This window comes from Ammospiza caudacuta, chromosome Z, assembly GCF_027887145.1.
Source record: "Ammospiza caudacuta isolate bAmmCau1 chromosome Z, bAmmCau1.pri, whole genome shotgun sequence".
Lineage (NCBI taxonomy): Eukaryota > Metazoa > Chordata > Aves > Passeriformes > Passerellidae > Ammospiza > Ammospiza caudacuta.
Genome location: NC_080632.1, coordinates 23,820,178 through 23,839,015, shown reverse-complemented (window position 1 = coordinate 23,839,015; position 18,838 = coordinate 23,820,178). Strand labels below are relative to the sequence as shown.

The following is an 18,838-nucleotide window of genomic DNA, read 5'->3' as shown; positions in this document are numbered from 1 at the left end:
ATAGTTCCAGGCTAGTTGATATTACTGAGAATTGTTCTATTGAGGCTATAGGCTATCATGCATGCATGCCAAATGCCTTTATTTCTTCTACACTCAGTACTCTCAGGCATGAAGTCTGATTGGGTGTTGTTTGTACATATTCATGATCATGACTTAGCAAGCAAATACCTAGAGGTAGATAACATGGAATTTTAAGCATATAGGCAGACATTCAAGAGGACTATAATGCTTCATTTAATAAGTTATTATTAATATTATATATTCTGGAAGTTATGTGAAAGTTGGTTTCTAGGTCTACATTTAAGTGTACTATCTTTGTTTATGAATCAGTGAAAACAGAAGCCCCAAACATCACTGGTGTTCAAAATGATGGTCCTGCATATAGTGTCTTTGGTTCCTACCTGAAAACATTTCTATCTAATCTTAAGAAACCTCTAGAAGGAATAAGTATTTTTCTTTATGAAGTGGTTGGCAATAATCCTAACAATATAAGACTCAGCATGGCAAGCAGGCATCTCTGGATAGAAGGCTCGCATCCCAGTTCAAACTTTCAGGCAGGAGTCTTCAGAACAGCAGAGGGCTGATTGAGCCCTGCTGTGACACCCTAGAGAAGGACAGGTAGGAGTTGGCAGGTGGTATTACATTAATAACCCCTTGCAAAATCTCTCACCCCTGTTTTCCCATGGAGAAGGTGGTATTGTGATACTTTGACAGAGGTGAGGTCTGGTCTGTTGACTGGTCTGCTGCCAGAGCAGTTTCAACTTTGTAGCCAGGGATGATCTGAAGTAAAATGCATGCACATCATGGGACCCTGAGTTTTGTGAGGTTGAATATGGCTGAGACAATTAGTGCTGTTGCATTTTCTGTAAAAACAGAACAGCTTCTAACAGCACCTCAACAGCATACAGTAATATAATGAAGAAAGACACAGAGAAGTATTGGCTTCCAAACATTTCTAATGAAACATGATAATTGCTTTAATCTTTTAGACAGTCCAGAATTATTACCTCTGTCAAAATACATTTCTAAAGCTAAAAAATCCCCCTTATTTGGATTGCATGGACTATGTGGGCCCACAGGACAATCATCTGAGTTGACTCAGCAAATGATCATAAAGAGCAAATGCCCTCAAATGCGGGCAGGAACAGAGCTTGCAGAGTTTATCTAATTTTTGACAAAGCATTTAATTTTGCTGTATCTTCAAGGGAGCCCCTCATCCTCCTATGCCAGATGGAGCAGTTCCAAAAAGAAAATTTGTCAGCTACCACCATTCTGGCTGTATAGTGGAGCTGTCACATCCAAAGAGAAGTGTATGAAATGGACAAAGGTGTGCAAGGAGTCATGCAGCTTACTGAGGCCATGGGACGTGGCAAGAATTGCCCTTTAAATTTTATGATTGCCTTGGGGATAAAACGCCTGTATTCAATCAGAATGAGAAAGCAGAACCTCTTGTCATAGAGCACTGCATGTGTTGGGATAAAGGCTTCTAGACAGCAGGTGTAACCATTGAAAATGAGAGGCTGAGAGGCTCATGCAGTTAGGTATGAACCAAATTCCTCTGTTGTTCCTGAAGCAGTTGTCGTTAAAGCAGATTTTTCTCTGGCATCTTGCAAAGTCTTGATCCTTGGTAGTTGTTTGCTTACCTCTGAAATATTGCAAGCCTTGACATCTGAACAGCAAGTCCACGATGCTGCAGATAAAATCTGAGCTGCGAGGAGCATTTATGAAAGCAGAGATGAGCTTGATGAAATGGAAAGAAAAGCTGAGAAACTGGCAGAGCTGAGCCACACCTTTGTTTACAATCATTAACTCAGAACAAATGTATTTGAAAATTATCATATTCAAAGCTAGTTAGTGTCACCAAAATGCAGGAAGTCACCACAGTGCTGCAAGACACTCCTAAATGAGGCCTCATGGTAAAGTTAGAACTGAAAAAGGAAAACAACTATTCTAATGCAGAAGGTGATGCACCACCTATTAGGAACATTAATGTGCGTGCAGTGATGAAAACACTCTGCACCTCCCCAAGACCCGTGTTCCACTCAGGGTGAAGCACTGGGAGGTTTTTGCAGAGCAATGTGCAGCAGGCAGTTTCATGGACTCTGCAATGTCAGAAGGCACAGGGACTCAGACTTGAACTCCATCTCAAGTCTGCAATCACAGGGGTGTGATAGAAACGGGAAGGAGGGCAGGGAGGGCTCTCCTCATGGTAGCAAGGTGCCAAGGAAACCAAGGACGGAAACGACTCTCGTTCTGCAAAACCTTGTCCCTGTACGTGCAGAGCCTGATCACCGCCGAAACAACTGCGTAGGTGCAACTTTTCCAGTTCAGTTCAGGCAGCCGCCTGAAGGACTCCCCTCAGCCCTTTCTGAGCCTGCTCCGCTGGCTAGTGCGTTCTCCTTGGCTGATACAGAGACAGACGCATACATTTCCATCCATGAGTTCCCAGCACTTCACGTTACCCTGGTCTCCCAAACAGGGCTCTCGCAGCGTGTCATACTGCAGCAGCCGTGTGCATTCCCTCGGCAGGGCTGCAGGCCCGGGAGCAGCCGGGCCCTGCGGCGCGGCCTGCGCTGCCCGCGGCCTGCCACGGCGGGGAGCTGGGACTGCGGCCACGGCGCCGCGGAAAGGCTGGAGCGGGCCGGAGCACCTCCGCTCGGCCTGAGCGAGGGGGGAAAAGGCGGATGGCCAGGTGGAGGAGGAAAGTGGCGACTGTGCTGAGGAACTGCGGTAGTAAAGGGTGTGTGGAGGAGGAGGGATGGATTAGAGGGGAAAAGGGCAGCAGGGAGGGCTGCATTGGGGTTTGCTTGGTGGAGCTGTTATGAATAAGAAGCTTGACTAGGCCAATATTCAAGCAGCAATCAATTTATTATTTAATATGGTAAAGTATGAGCAATACAGCGCTGGGTACAGTGGGGGAAGTTTTCCCTCCAACTGCACACCGATAATTGATGGTTACAGATATTTATAGGGGTACTCATCAGGTTTTTTTTCAACAGTTTCTATTTCCAATTTTTACTCATCAGCAATTTTTATTCCAAATTATTACATCACAATTCTATACACTATTGTGATTTTAATTTCTCAGGATGTATTTTCAAAGGAGTATCCCCAGATGGTGAGGGTCCAGTTTCTGAAAGAAGAAAGACGAATCCCATCTGGTGGGGTCCAGCTCCCCAGATGTGTGTCCACTTTTTAATTGCAGAGACTATAAATCTCTTAACAGTGATGTCCAGCTTCCCTTTGGTCAAAACCATAAACCCTTGAGGTGATGTTCATCTTCCTTCTCAAACTGTTTTTCTCTGCTTCAATAAGGCGTGAGATAAGCATATTTCCTTTATATATATTCCAAAGCTATAGTTTCAAGGATACAAGTAATATTCTAAAATTTTACTTCAAAAGGTTATTATTGCAGAGCTTTTTGTGGATTAACTACAAGCAAAAAGCAACATCCTTAACGCCTTAATTCCAATGCTCCTAAATCAACCAGGGTTAATTGCAAGCAAAAGATAGGTTCAAAGGCCTTTTTCCATGCTTTTTTTTCCTCAGTTATTATTAGAATTCGCAACTATCCCATTGTCGGTGTCCACACATTTCGCATTCACAAATACACACGTCGCCTGTTTGTACCTGACACGAAACACAGCTTTGCATCTCACAGGGCCAGTAAGCAAGCCATGAGAAAGAAGGAGGGCGTTTGCAGGGACAGGAAGCTGGAGGAGAGTGGACAGGATGTATGGAAAGGTGGGCAGTTGGCTCCAGACTGTTCCATCTGGCACGTGGAAATGTTTGGTGCTGCAAAAATAACTGGTGAACTGGCTAAAACCAGCTCTGTTCTTGCCCAGTGAAAGCACATGTTTTGAGAAGCTGCAAGGTGAAGAGTGGTGTCTGCTGCTGGCAAGAACTGAGATTAGAAAGAACCTGAGAAGTGTCAGGGCAAAGATGAGATTCCAGGAATTCTGCCCTTTCCCACCCTATTTTTTCTCCAGATACTCTCCCTCGCCTCCTATGGGCAAGTGTTCATGACAATATGGATTTAGTCCTCCCTTGGGAGCTTCCAAGAGCCTGGCTCCATCACAAGTCCTGGCATTTCAGGTTGGCCTTCCTTGGCTTCTGGCATGTCACCTACATGTACCAGGAAAGCTCAGAGGTGTTTGGGAAGGAGAAGACACGTCTACCTAAAAGGTGTCTCTTCTTCCATAGTGCTACCTTACCTCTCTTTTTTCCTGCCTGGAGCTGACAAACCTAGAAGTGCAGCAAACTCTACTTTGGCTCTGGATTTTTGAAACAAAGCCTCACAGTTTTGGTTCAGAGCATCTCTCATCTATGTCCTTCCCCTTCACCATCCTTCTCATTTAGTCCAGGTTTCCCACCCTCTGATTGTCAGACAGCACTGTCACCTTTCCCTGGAATCTGTTTTCCATGCTTGACTGCATGGTGCCTTCAGGTAACATGGCTTAGGACTGTCCATCATAACGTTGAGTTTTCAGTTGCTGCTAGTATTAACCATGTGTGCTCAAAAAGATGGATTTGTGCCTCTAGGTAGATTTCTCTTTTTCTTGGCATTTTTGCTGCCTAGAGACTGAGGCCCAGCTCCAGTGTTGCTTGTGTCTAGGTCGTGCATGGCTCTTTGCAGCCTGGAACTGCAGCCTCAAATTAATTACAAGTCCTATGAAACCTGTGGTAAAGCAAAGACATTTTCTCTATAGAGAATAGCTACTTAGCTACTGCCACAAGCAGAGTCCTGCCCAAGAATTAATTTGCTGTCTCAAATAGATGCACCTTATGCTTCATGGCCCACTTGGCAAAATGGGAGTACTCATGCCTACTTCCCTTTCCAAAATGTTGGAGTGCAGGGCTGCATGAAGACTTGTGAACAGAAAACAACAGGCAAACAGAATTTCTGTCTCTAATACTCTCCTCTGGCAGTCTGGTAACTCTGAAAGCCAATGACCAGGCAAACCTGGTCCTTACCTCTTGTGACTGTCTAGGCAGTGGGTGGGAGCAATGGTAATGCAACCATACTTCATATTTCCCTCTAAGCAACTATCATGTAGTAGCAAAAAGCCTACTCCTGTAGGCAGATAATAAATTAACTCCATTGCCACAAGGCAGCATGTTAAAGCCCTGTGAGAAACAAGTGTCTCTCATATTGCCTAACAGAGCAATGCCTGAACGCAATCTCAGGCAGTAACTACAATCAGAGGTGTCAATAGGCAAAGGCTGGGGCTTGCAGTCATGAGGATGGATAATCTGAGGGTGCTGAGTCCTGTACATGACAACAAACATGTTGGAAAGTATGCGATAATCTACAGTGAGCATTTTAAAGTGGTAACCTTGTTGCAGAAAAATTTGTATCGGGCAGAATGATTTTGTTTAGACTCAGCTTTGTGGCAGTCTGTGGTGCTGTCTGTCCCCACCACTCCAGCCAAATGACTGCTGTTCTCTTGAAGACAGCATTAAAAAAAAAGGAGCTTTCCTGCGTAGCTCAAGAAGTTGTGTACTTGTGCCTGGTGTTGATCTAATAGGGAAACTGAGAAGTTACAGCAGCTGGTGTTGAAAATACACTTCATTGAAGATGGTTTTTTGGTTGCACTCTTGCTTTTGCATGGCTTTCTGCATCTGAGATGAGGAAAGGTGAGGAAGAAGCCAGCTGCTCCTCTAGTCCTGCCGGGTGACCAGGGGCAGAACTGTGGAGCTAGGAAGGGCCCTTGCAGATTTCTTGTGTGTAGTAGAGTAGTGGAAAAAGCAAACTCACTGAGTTGCTGCCAGTGGCCTGCCTGAGAGCTGGGGATGCAGCAGGCTGCAAGGTCACAGAAGCATGAATAAGTTGATAGGACACTACAAGAATGTTACTTGCAGCAGCAATATGACTTTGAACCACACTTATATGGCAAATTTTTCATTACAGCAAGATGAATAATCTGGTAAGATTACAGCTGCCAGTTATCAATCCTCTTTGAGGATGTTAGATAAGGCAAATCTGAATCACAAAACCCGTGACTGTACCAAAATCTGGACCACTGCCAGAAGTGTACCCCATGTTGCTGAAAAACCCCCAGGCTTCCCATATAAAAGGCAGCAAGCAATTTAATAGCCAGCAAGAAATAATCAAAGCAGGAGGAGTTTTGGGTTTGGGGACAAGCTAAAAGACTTTTGAATGCCTCTTCCTTAAACTTGAAAAGTTCAGGAGAAAACCGCCTCTTTCAAGAGATATGCCAAACTAACTCTCATTTGAGAAGAAAACAGAGAAGATCCTGATAATCCTTCAGCAGAGGAGTGTCAGGGGGATGGGAAAAGAGGAACCTGCATCCCTTTTGATTATCAGCAATTTCTGATGATTGCTTCTAATTTCTGGTCGTTTCTGAAAGGAGCCTTGTGTGAGGTATCACTGGAGGGGGACTGACAGAGGTCTGACTGCAGAGAAACTGGCTAAATAATCCTCACTCCCATTGCTAAACACAAGACTCCGGGGCAGCATTCTCTGTTAAGCTGTGCCAGTGGATAGTACTGTGCAAGGGCTTCTGTGCTGCTGTCTGTGATATTTTGTGTATGAGATATAAATTTAGAAATCAGATTGTTTTCCCACTTACTTCTTACTGGATGATTTTTGCCCCCCAAATCCATTTTATAGCTCCAGAACAGCAAGCGTAGCATGGAATAAGCTAAGTTAGTCTGTAGGGAGTCTGCCTCTACAACCGATACACCTGGAACAGATAATCAGATAATCTTTAAGGCATCTGATTTATCTTTGGGTCTGAACTGCAGTCTGTTTTTTTTCTTTTCCCCAGCTGTAATCAGCAGTAGCATAAAAGATATTTTTCCTCCTTAAAAGACTTTCCTCTTGCATACTCCTAGACCGCAGTGTTTGTAGCCATGTAAATACTGCCACAAGGAGATCAGTCAGAGTTTAGGACCCAGAGCCCTGTTTAAGGCTTATGGGATGTGACAGCTGACTGAAAATCAATGAAGTGTGATTTACCAAGCGTCATAATGAGGGCAAGATAAGGCTAGGAAGGTGCTGCCTTGCCTTGCCGGCTCAACTGCCTGCTTTGATTTTTAACTAGATTGTTTAAGTCCCCTGCAAAGATGAGACCGATTTGCTAATGAAAACAGAAGATCAGATTTAAAGGAAAAGCCACGGTGATGCCCATGCTTTGCCTAGTGCTCATTGTGCTGTGTCTGAGCCGCTCAGGTAGGTGTGATTTCTTCTCCTCCTTCCAAGCTGAGCTGCAGTTGTTCAAGTTTATTTTTCTGTTGGCCAGTTAGCTGCTGCTTTCTGGGATACGGTGAATGCTGGCTTCCCTTGGTCATCCTTTAAACACCATGTGAGTAGCAGAAGAGGGTTGTCTCAGTTGCTGCCTTTGTGTTGCAACCATGGTCAGTGTGACCACTAGGTTTTAATAACTTATGGTGGGGCAATTGCTGGCTAGAAATTAACAAAAAATCCTAGGCTTGACTTCTGGCTGCTAAAGGGAATTAAGGGAGAATTTCTGTCACCAAGAGAAAACCTGAAATGCTTCATGCAAACTGATAAAAAGCTAAGTGTCTTGTCTGTATTTATTGGGGTGTTTTGCACGTTTGTTTAGCAGACTTTCTGCCCCAGAACTCCTGTCCTGCACCCATGGGGAGCTGCTACTTGGACAGATCACAGAGAGAGACAGGAAACTGGGAGAGGGGAGAGATGGCAGACAGTGCTTGAATACTTGAATGCATGTTAACCTGCCAGGGAGCTCCCCAGTTTTTGCCTCTCAGTCCATCATATGGTAGATTCAGGGACGTATCTGTCCTATGGCTGCTTCTCTTCCTTTTTTCAAAGGCAGTGCTACTTTGTTCAATATTTTCTCCGTGGGTTTATCTAGCTTAACCATAAAGTGGGGCTTGGTCAAAGGAACTGTTAGGCTATTTTCCCACATGATATTTCTCATTAATAACTTCTGCTTTTAAACTGTCTTTTTGCAAGTACTGAGGCTGTCTTAAAAAGGCAGCAATCTTCTGACTTTCTTCCTTTTGAGACTCCTCAAGTATTTTTCACTTTTTTGTGGCTTCCTCAGCAGATGAGATTCAGCATGTCCAGCCCCGAACCCAGCTTTACCACCTGTCTTCTATACCCCCTTGGAGCATTAGGTACCTGAACCTTATGTGAGATGTTGGCTGTGAAATGGCACCGTTTTCTTTTGGGGGGGAGTCATACACACCCATGGACACAGAGGGTGTGTGGCTGCATATATGTGTGCAGGATGTCATACTCAAATGAAAACAGAGCAATGTGTTCTGGCAGTAAGACAGAGCTGGTTTTGATCGTGCATATTTTGGGGTTATGGATTTTTCTATTCATGGGCTTTTCTGTTAAATTTCTTGTTTTTAACAACTATATGCCCCTATGAATCTCCTAAAGGGAAAGCGAAATATCTAGGAGATAGAGGCTCTGCAAAGATTCTTAGAGTCTAGGGGTTGAACCTCTGAGGCTGTGGGTAGTGAGGGGGGAGAAGAGAAAGAAGAAAGAACACATTCTCTTCCTTTGGTTGCAGATGCAATACCCATCTGCCATGTTTGGGCAACCAATCTAGTTTCCTAGGACAGACCGCAGACTCTGTCCATTATTTGCTGTGGAGGACTAGGGTCAGTTCTGGCATGAGAATAAACTCTGGAACAAGCAGAAGGGACATTTCTGGAAATAGCAGACCTCAAGAGCTTGTGACAAAGTGACAAGACAGAGTGTGGCCCTATAGAGGACTGTTATAAACTGTGCTGACAGCTTCATGAGCTATGCCTGGCTCTGGGATGGAACAGGTAGAAATGAGTGTGAAAGGTGCCTCTGATCAGCCAGCCTCTGCCTGCCCAGGGCTTGATAACCCCACGTCACCTGTATTGCAGATACAAAGGACAAACACAGCTCATGCTGGAACATCTGACAGTAAAGCTGTTATTTTGTGAGTGCAAGCACTAGGTTTCAGAGTTTATAGCTCCTTCAAAGAGGAATGGTATATCTTGCTGTGTCTGGAAGTGGGGATGAAAGTGTTGCTTGGACCTTGTGCTATCCTGAGAGAATCCAGAGAGCATTAAAGAATGATTTTGTCCCATGGAGAACTCTGTTGTGAGATCAGGTTTTTGCTTTGGGCAGTTCTTCATCTGTGTTTCTTGCTGGGAGGTGTAACCCTGTCTGCAGCCTCAGACAGACCCTGACCGAGGTGGAGGAGGCTGCACAGCCTGTCATGCTCAGGAGATGGGCAGCAGCTGCTGGGGAAGGGGACATGGGCAGAGATGGTGGTCTGTAGTCACATCCTTTCCTCCATGTAGAAGCAGAGCATGATCCTCTGCCTCCAGTTTTCTCTCTGGAAGGGCTGCTGTGTTTGAATGCCCTTTCTCTCCATGTGGTACAGGGACCCTGTTGGGGGCTGCCTTAACTCTGATCGTTGATGCACATGGTGTGTGAGCATATTGACTGTGCCCTCCAGGGCTCTCCTACTGTCAGATCCTGGCACTGCAGATCCATGGGCCTGCAGACCCCTCCCACTCCTAATGCCTGGCAATCCAGACACAGATGTTCTGCTCGTCCTGGGGCTGTCAAGGCACAAGCTGGGCCCTGGACAATGTCCTGTGAGGTCCCTTTTGACTGCTGACACAGCAATATTGGCTGTGATCCCTGTTGTGTGGAGCCAGTCTTTTTTCCTCCGTGGTGGCTTTGAAGAAGATAAAATCCTTCTCACCCTTGGTTGCTGTGTTTGTGCACAAGAGATGGAGATCATGTCAGAACCTCAACACCACAGGGAGTGGGCTGAAGTTTGGGAAAGGATGGATGGTCTGCCCTTCCCCGTTCATGGTAGCAAGTGCAAGGGGGAGATCGGTGTCAGTGATTGTGGGAGTCACAAGTCATGCAGGTACAGGCCATGATATCTCTGTGCTTGCCTGGCAGATCTAGCTCTGACTGCATCATCCAGCTCCTACTGCTGCCTGATGGGCTCTTTTTGCTTTGGCAAAAAGTTCATAGAAAACTTAAACCTGGTACAAAGTCATCACTGCTCTGATGATTTTTTTTTTATGTGAGTTGGGCTTGGGCTATCTTGCCTTTCTATTCACTTGCCCAGAGTCTGTGCATCTGAATTCCTGCAGAATTTGCTGTACAAGACAAGACCTGCCCAGAGGTGAATTTTCCTCACATCATTGCTCTGTCTCACTTTTTCAGGTCACGGCATTCCACATGTCTGCTTTCTGGCAATGCCTCCACTCTGTGTTGCTCTCTTCCAGATGTGAATGCCTTCAGTTCAATTGCTGAAAATGAGGATGCGCTCCTCAAGCACTTATTTGAAGGCTATCAGAAATGGGTCCGCCCTGTGGAAAACTCCAATGACACCATCAAAGTCCTTTTTGGGTTAAAGATATCACAGCTTGTGGATGTGGTAAGTGTTGTGTTCGTAAAACACCACTTTTATAGATAGTTATGCCTTCACCTGGGACGACTGGTAATGTAATTAGCTTTTGCCTCCTGACACAAGAAATGCACAGTGATGGTTGGGCAGCAAAACACTGAGCATGAAATGCTGCTGGTGGTACAACCTTCTCCCCGCCCCATTCCCCTCCACCCACAGCATGGACTGTAGGACTCATTTGTTTTGAAGGAAACCTGAAGGTCATTTTCTCCCTATTGTTCTTAGGGAATATGGCCTAATGTCCATAAGGTTTTGATCAAACAACCCATGCCAGACAGTCCTTGACATCTATGTTGCAATTTAATGACAAGACATCTACAGGAGAGGACTGAGGAAGAGTAAGAGCTGGCTGTGTGTTATTCATTCCAAGCAAGCTAGCATTGATGCCAAAGATAGTTCAAGTCTTAACTCAGCTGGTCACTAAGATAAAACTCTAGAGGCAACATAGCTAATCCTGTGTTTCTTCCCTTCTGGAAATTTTCCCTTCTCTTTCTGCTGCAGTGCACGGTGGAATTTGCACAATGCCCAGACGTACCCACACAACAATGTGCTCCTTACATCCGCCAGCCCCCTGGTAACCTCCCCTTGTGCTGTGGAAGGCACACTCTAATTTTGTGCTTTATTTACATATTTAGGACAATGTTTCAGCTTGTATCTTCCCAAACTCCCTCCAGGCTGAGCAGTGTGGGGAGATGAGCCATCCTATGAGCCCACAAGCACATGTGACCTGATACTACTTGCTGTATGAGCCCTGGCTGCATCCTGGGTCTTTGGCATATGATTCCTTTGAGCTCTGGAATGCCAGACCTCAGTTTTCCAGCCTCAGGGGCTCCCAGTGATAGCAGGGACAGTACCTAGAAAGTCAGTCACTTTCCCTTAGTGGTGACTGAAGAGCCCAAGCCCATGGGGAAACAGGACCATAGGGATCTCCTCATCTTGGCACAGGGTTGGACTCAGCAGGCACAGGGTCTGTTTCTAATGGCTGCTTTGGTATTACAATCCTCTCTCCCTGTCTCACTCTAGGATGAGAAGAATCAGCTGATGACAACCAACGTGTGGCTGAAACAGGTAAATTAGACCACATCACACCTCGCTTTTCCCCATGGGAACTGCTGAGCTGAGTAGCCATTTCAGTTTGCTGCCCACTGTGCCATCCATCCCATTTCATGATGCTGAGTGGCCAGCACCAAGATACCTAACCTGAAGTTCTTCTTCACTCTTCTCCCTTCAGCCTATGTACAGAGACAGAAAGGCAGGCAAGTAGGCCTTTAGGACATAGGGTACCCTCTTCTCCTGACCTGCACCCCAGCTGTGTCCTCAAGCCAGTATTTATTTCAGGAAAGCTGGTATTGCAGTGCCTATCCCTGGGATGTTGTATGTGCCCTGAGGGACTATCCTGTCTCATACTTAGAGGTGACACAAGTACTGTCTCCCTTGTCTGAGCCAAGAGTGGTGCCTCGGATAGATTTCTTCATTCCTCAGCATATGTAAAGACAAAGAAGAGGCCAGTATGTTACACACACACACACGCACACACCCCCCACAGACCTTTTCCCATTAAAAGCTTATTAATCAGATCTTTCTGTCATAATTGCTTCTGGAACAGATGGTGATTTATACAAATGATGGAAAGGTGCAAGTTGAACTGTTAGGTCTCCTTTCTTCTTCACTCCTGAAGAACACTGTTTTTGGTTTAGGTTACATTGCACCAGTTTATTGACCTTGTGACAATTATTTTAAGTCTCTCAGCCTTGTGAGTATCTGTAAAGATGTCAGCTGATCCTGGGCAGAGGACATAAAAAACAAACCGTACTTGAAATCATGCCATGAGGAAAAGTTCTTGGGGGTCACTGGGCTGGTGGATGAGAAATGTGACTCAATTTTTGTCTCAGTCTGGTTACTGTACTGCTGCAGCGAGTGTGAGATTCTGGCTGGAGCAAGACCCCTAAAACCAATATGGATATTGTGTGTAAAGATGATCTTTCCCTTGAAGAGGGAGAAGCTCAGCCCTTCCCTCACTGTGGGGAAGACAGGATTTTCCCCTTTTGCTGGAGAAATTTCTCTCTGGTCCAAATACACCTGCTGGGAATGTGTCCTGAATTATCTGCAGTATTACAATTTCCCCACCTTTAGCTGCAATTGTAGAGCTCTTTTGTGCACAAGGCCACATCTTGGCTCCCTTTGGGTATCCACTTGGGCAGACAGCAGAACTCATCTGCCCTCATCTGTCCTCTCCCCTTTCCAACCCTCTCCTGGAACCCATCTTCACCTGCAGGTCCAGGCCCTGTGCACTGTAGGCAAACTGATTTCTCTGGAAGCCTTTGGAATTCTCAGATTTTAGCTAGGGCAGCTCAAAGAAACTCAGGACTGTGATTTCCCAGAGTTGGGCTCTCTGGAGTTGTTACCATTTCTAATACCACTTCTCCATTTGATGAGCTGAGAGCATCAAGACCCAAGGTAATGCACAGGGAGTGGAAAATGAGGCACTGGCTGTGGTTTTCACATGTATAAGTGCCCTCAGGAGCTCAGACTGAGCACTAAATACCTGTGCCTGACCCAGGTGTCCTGCTGTGGAAGTTGTGTGTTCATGTAGGCCCAGCTCCCTCAGTTTTTCTTCATAAGAGGGATGATCCAGTCCCCTCATCATCTTTGTTACCCCTGCTGGACTTGCTTTGTCCATGTTTTCTCTGTCCTGAGGAGCCCAGAATTGGACACAGAGCTCCAGATCTTCCTCACCAGATGTGCTGAGTAGAACTCCAGATGTGCTGAGCAGAGGGACAGGATCACCTCCCTCAACCTGCTGGCTATGCTCTCCCTAATGCACCCCAGGGTCCCATTGGCCTTGGCCCCCAGGACACACTGCTGGCTCATGGACAGCTTGTTGTCCACCAGGACCCCCAGGTGCTTCTCCACAGAGCTGTTTCCCAGCAGGTCACCCCCAGCCTGTGCTGGTGCCTGGGGTTGTTCCTCCCCAGGTGCAGGACCCTGAACTTGCCTCTGTTACATTTCAGATGTTTCTTCTCTTCTCATCCCTCCAGCTTGTCAAGGTCCTTCTGAAGGGCTGCACATCCCTCTGGTGTATTGGCCACTCCTCTGAAATTTGTGTCATGCTGAGAAGGCATCTGTGCCTTCATCCAAGTCATTGGTGAATAAGTTAACACTGGGCCCAGTATGGAACCTTGGGGGACACCACCAGTGACAGGCTTCCAACCTGACCCTGTGGCACTGGTTACAAGCTCTTTGGGATCTGCCTTTCTGCCAGGTCTCAACCCACCTCGCTGTTCACTCATCTAGTCCAAACATCCTGAGTTTGCCTACAAGGATGTTCTGAGAGAGACAGTGTTGAAAGCCTTGCTGTAATCAAGGTAGACAATATCCAGTGCTCTCTCTTGACCATCCAGGGAGTTGTTTAATCTTAAAAAGCAATGAGGTTGGTCAAGCATGATTTACTTTTAGTGAATCCATGCTCCTGATCACCTTCATAATTTCTCAGCAAGAGTCTTAATTTTCTTGGATAAGCAAACCTAAACCACAAGCATTTTCTTTTCCTTTTTTTGTTAACCTCAAACATTTTGTTAACCTTGTGCTCAAGATGGTGGGACTTGATACACGAGCAGGCTGACACACAAGATTCAGAGGAGCCTTTAGTGGTTGCTGAGAAAGTGTCTGGATTCAGGCAAGCTATGACCCCCTGCTAGCAAGGGTCAAGAATCTGAGTCTCGTGGTTTTTGTTCCACTAGCAGTGGGTTAAACTCTTCAATGACAGCACAGAAATGGAAATTTGGTAGAACAGGAGGAAGGAGATCGCAATTGCAATGTCTGGAGCAGCTTGGAAAAAATGGAGAAGAGAGGAAAGAGCCTTATGCATCTGATGCTATGGTTTGTGTCAGCATAGCCCACAGGGAGATTCCTGTTTTAAACTGCTCATCTTCCAAGTCTGCACTCAGCCTATTTTCTGCTCTAGTAAGAAGAAACAACCATTTGCCTTGCAGACACGAAAGAGCACTTTAGCTGGGAGAGAAATCAATGCAGGGCAGGGAGAAAGTGTGGAGTATTGCAGATGGAGCAAATCGCCCAGGCCAAGAGGCTGCTCCAGTTCAACTCCAGAGGGATGATTCTATCTCCAGGTGGCTCACAGGATATTTGCTGCTCTTGTGTTAGGAGGCTACAAGATGACTGTGCTCGGCCCTATCCATCCCCTTGCATGATGTATGTTTCCAGCCTAAGCCTCGTTGTACCTATTACAGGAAGTGTCCAGGACATAGGTGAGACTGTGACCACTTAACAGCCTAGGCTTCTGGAGACATCTGTTAGAAAACCATCTTCAGAAAAAAGATCATGCTAAAAGTGGTGTACTCTGTCCCTCATTCTGAGACTATGAGCAGCAATGGCCCCTCCTCTCTTTCCACACCTGAACAATATAAAATCTCTCTAGTATAGCTGTGAGAAGCATGTGGAGTCAAAGAAATAAGAAGGGAACCATATGGAGAATTAATAGGCAATATTGCTTTTTTGGTTCATCTTTAAGTCATGAAGGAAATTACCCAGTGAAGGCTGAGACCTCTGCATCCCTGGAGATCTCTTAGTGCTGCAGCTTAATGGAAACTGGTTAATCTTCCACTTCTTGGTATTGACCACAGTCTACAGCTCTTGTATGACATTGCTGCTATTTCTGTGAGCAAATGAATATCCTCATCAATAATGAACAAGGATCAGAGAGCTGATTTTCCATTGCCTTTCTGTGGAAATTTCCAGGTTGTTGGAGCCACTTTGTTATGACCTCCCTATCTGAAAATCAAAAAAAAGAGACTAAGTTATTCTAGAGTTCAACATGATAGAAATGGAGAGGATTCTCCCTGCTTTTATAACCAAATACTTTACAATAACATCATATTATTTTTCCTGCAACAGTCTGCAGGTCTTTCTGATGAAAGACCAATTTTTTTTTTTTTTTTTCAAGTACGGTGTACAGATATTAGGTGTTGTATTCCATTTACTGAAAAAAGCCAGGTCTCCACTGAAAAGTGAATTAAGGCCACCTCTTAGTCATTTGAGTGCTAGTACCCACATCACCTAGGGTCCATGGGGTCTGTGCCAACCAAAACCATCTTGGGCTGGTTCTCAGGGGGAACGAAAGCTGCTGCACTAAAAGGAAGCGGCTCCTTCATTTTAGACTACTCTCATGTGGGCTGTGCAGGGTGGTGAGTGAAGTGAGAGTCAAGTGCTCTCCAGAAGTGCTGGCTTTGAGGTTGCTAGCCTACGGATGGGTTCTTGGGTCTCACCTGTGTCTGGAGGAGCAGTGCCTGTGGGGATCAACACCTCCAGGCATGCCTGTCTCGCACCCTCTCTGCAGCTGAGCAGCCTCATAGCAGGTTCTGCCTGCTGTGCTGTGCTGTGCGTGCAGCTGTTGAGGCACATGTGGGGGTGAGGAAAGAGGCCGCTGCTTATCAGTGGGCAGAGGACTCTGCTGTTTTGTTATAGGAATGGATCGACCACAAGCTCTCCTGGAATCCAGATGAATATGGTGGGATCACTGCTATCCGGGTCCCCTCTGAGTCTCTGTGGCTTCCTGACATCGTTTTGTTTGAAAAGTAAGTAGCATGGCTCCTTGCTCTGGGCTTGGGCCACAGCTTGGGCAAGGTGTGTCAGCTACTGTGAGGCTTGTGTGTGCTGTCAGAAGGCTGCTTCTTTAGGCTGTGTGAATGTTGTGCACCTTGTGCTCCAGGTGAGGGATGGAAAACAGAGCTCAAATGGGGTACGACTGGGGCAAACATAGTCTTGAACTTGGTACTGTTTCTTCCTGTCCAACTCCCAGTGCTGATGGACGTTTTGAGGGATCCTTGATGACCAAAGCCATAGTGAAGTACAATGGAGTGGTGACCTGGACACCACCGGCCAGTTATAAGAGCTCCTGCACAATGGATGTGACCTTCTTCCCCTTCGACAGGCAGAACTGCTCCATGAAGTTTGGGTCGTGGACTTATGATGGCAATATGGTGGACTTGATTTTAGTGGATGAAAATGTAGACAGGAAAGACTTCTTTGATAATGGGGAGTGGGAGATCTTAAACGCCAAAGGTATGAAAGGCAACAGGAAGGATGGGCTGTACTCTTACCCATTTGTCACTTACTCCTTTGTATTGAGGCGCCTTCCGTTGTTTTACACTCTTTTCTTAATAATCCCTTGCCTGGGATTGTCTTTTCTAACTGTCCTGGTGTTTTACCTACCTTCAGATGAAGGTGAAAAGCTTTCATTATCAACGTCAGTTTTAGTCTCCCTCACTGTTTTCCTTTTAGTGATTGAGGAAATAATCCCTTCTTCTTCCAAAGTCATCCCTCTGATCGGTGAGTATCTGCTCTTCATCATGATTTTTGTGACCCTCTCTATCATCGTCACTGTGTTTGTTATCAATGTCCACCACCGATCCTCAGCGACTTACCATCCCATGGCACCCTGGGTCAAAAGGCTCTTTCTCCAGAAGCTGCCTCGTCTGCTCTGCATGAGGGCCCATGTAGATCGCTACTCGTTCTCAGAGACTGAAGAAAAGGGAACCACCTTGAAATCAAAGTTTCTGGGGAAGCAGAAATACAAGCAAGCAAAAGACGGAGAAAAAATTGTTATTGCCTTTCTGGAAAAGGCAGCAGACTCCATTCGGTACATTTCCAGGCACGTTAAAAAGGAGCATTTCATCAGACAGGTAGGTGGAGGGAGGGCAAGGAGGGAACTCCTTGGCAATGGCTTCCAAGTACTTTCCTTTTCTTCATGCTTTTCACTTTGCCTCTTCCTCCTGCTCTCCTCTGAGACATATTCTTTCTCAGACTTTGATAAATGTTTTTTGAGACAAACCATAGCTTCAAGGACAAGTGTATTGTTCTGTGAGTCCATGCTCTTTGCAGATATAAGAGACTCTAGGAGCCTTTCCTGGAGGAATTCCTGGTTTGGGTTTATTTGAAAAACCTTGTCCTTTGTAAGTTTGGGATACACACAAATCTGGAAGCCTCTAAACTCATATGCTCAAAAATGTAACTTTTACTCTTAAAGGCAAGCTCTATGGCATTTGCCAGGTGTCAGTCCTGGCCTCCTAACACATACTGTGCACTGCATAGTGGCTCTTTCTTGAGTGAAGGTTTTCTAGATTTTCACTAACACCTGTTTAGATTTTCACTAACACCTGTTTAGATTAGTTCCCAACTACTATCCTTCACCTCTCAATGAGCCTGCTGGCTTTTAAAATAGCAAATTACTGTGTTTGCAAACAATGAATCTCATGCAAGGGTAGGACAGTAGAGCAATTGGCATGCATTTGGAAAAATGTCTGTTAGCATCCTCCTAGCAAGAGCTAGGGCTTTGTTTAAAGTGTGCTGAGAGGACTACAGCAGAAAGAAGAACAGTAAATCACACATGTAGTATGTGAACACATACTGTCCATGACTAATACCTGTTTGAAGCTGAAATAATTTTAATAAAAAGGTTCCTTGAATCACCTTAATAAATAGCACTTTTCTGTATGCATAGTTGTGCCAGCACTCACCATTCAAAATTCCCTTCCTGAGTGTAACCAATCCGAGTCGTCAAATCACTTACTCAAAAACAAGTAAATCGAACTGCTTGTACTGGAATCAATGCCTGTGTCCAAGTGCTGCGCCAGAGCTTCATCCTGGCATTTACAGGGAGATGCAGATCTCCCTGTAAGAAGTCCAGTTCACTGGAAAGCCATCCTCAAGGCTAAGTCTGTAAATTTCCCTATATGCACTTAACGAAAAGCTTTTGTGCAGGCTGAGGAAGTCTCATCACCATGTGTGTAGAACCATGGAATTGCTTTGAGGGTTTGAGTGATTTGCAGCTATGAATGCTGAAAATGTGATCTCTGTTAGGCTACCACATACTACAAATGTCTAATTTTAAAACCAGATTTGGGGAGCTGAAATGTATGTAGCAGTATCAACACAGTACGAGGCACTGTTCCCATTTACGTTTATCCTCCCTCTGTCCTTCCCAGGTTGTACAAGACTGGAAGTTTGTAGCTCAAGTCCTGGATCGGATCTTCCTGTGGTTATTTCTGGTGGTGTCAGTGACGGGCTCAGTCCTCATCTTTACCCCTGCATTACGGATGTGGTTGAACAACACTTTGTAGAAAACACTCCCTCAGTAACATACAACAAGTACGGTGCCAAGGGACAGTGGTGCCTTGGAGCTTGGTCTCTGCTATACAAGAGGGGAAGCAGCAGCAAGAATGAGGGAAAGTGATGGTAACAGTGGGCATTTATTAGTAGTGCTTTCAATCTTAATAATAACTATACCAGTTACAGATTTTGCTGAAATCAGAGAAGAGCTTGGTGCACAGCCAAGGCCTAAAGTGAACTGGGGTTGCACAACTGGGTTATTATTTTATTGTTAGCTTGGTTGT

At 45.5% G+C, this 18,838-nt stretch overlaps 1 protein-coding gene across 1 annotated transcript; it reads left to right on the top strand.

Annotated features, from left to right (window-relative positions):
• Positions 1 to 2,686: 2,686 nt before the first annotated feature.
• CHRNB3 (cholinergic receptor nicotinic beta 3 subunit) lies at positions 2,687 to 18,838 on the top strand. Its single transcript, XM_058824114.1, has 6 exons — positions 2,687 to 2,730; positions 10,249 to 10,400; positions 11,454 to 11,498; positions 15,912 to 16,021; positions 16,246 to 17,128; positions 18,431 to 18,838. Exons 3-6 carry the CDS (start codon positions 11,472 to 11,474, stop codon positions 18,563 to 18,565), a joined length of 1,155 nt encoding a protein of 384 aa, XP_058680097.1. The 5' UTR covers positions 2,687 to 2,730; positions 10,249 to 10,400; positions 11,454 to 11,471; the 3' UTR covers positions 18,566 to 18,838.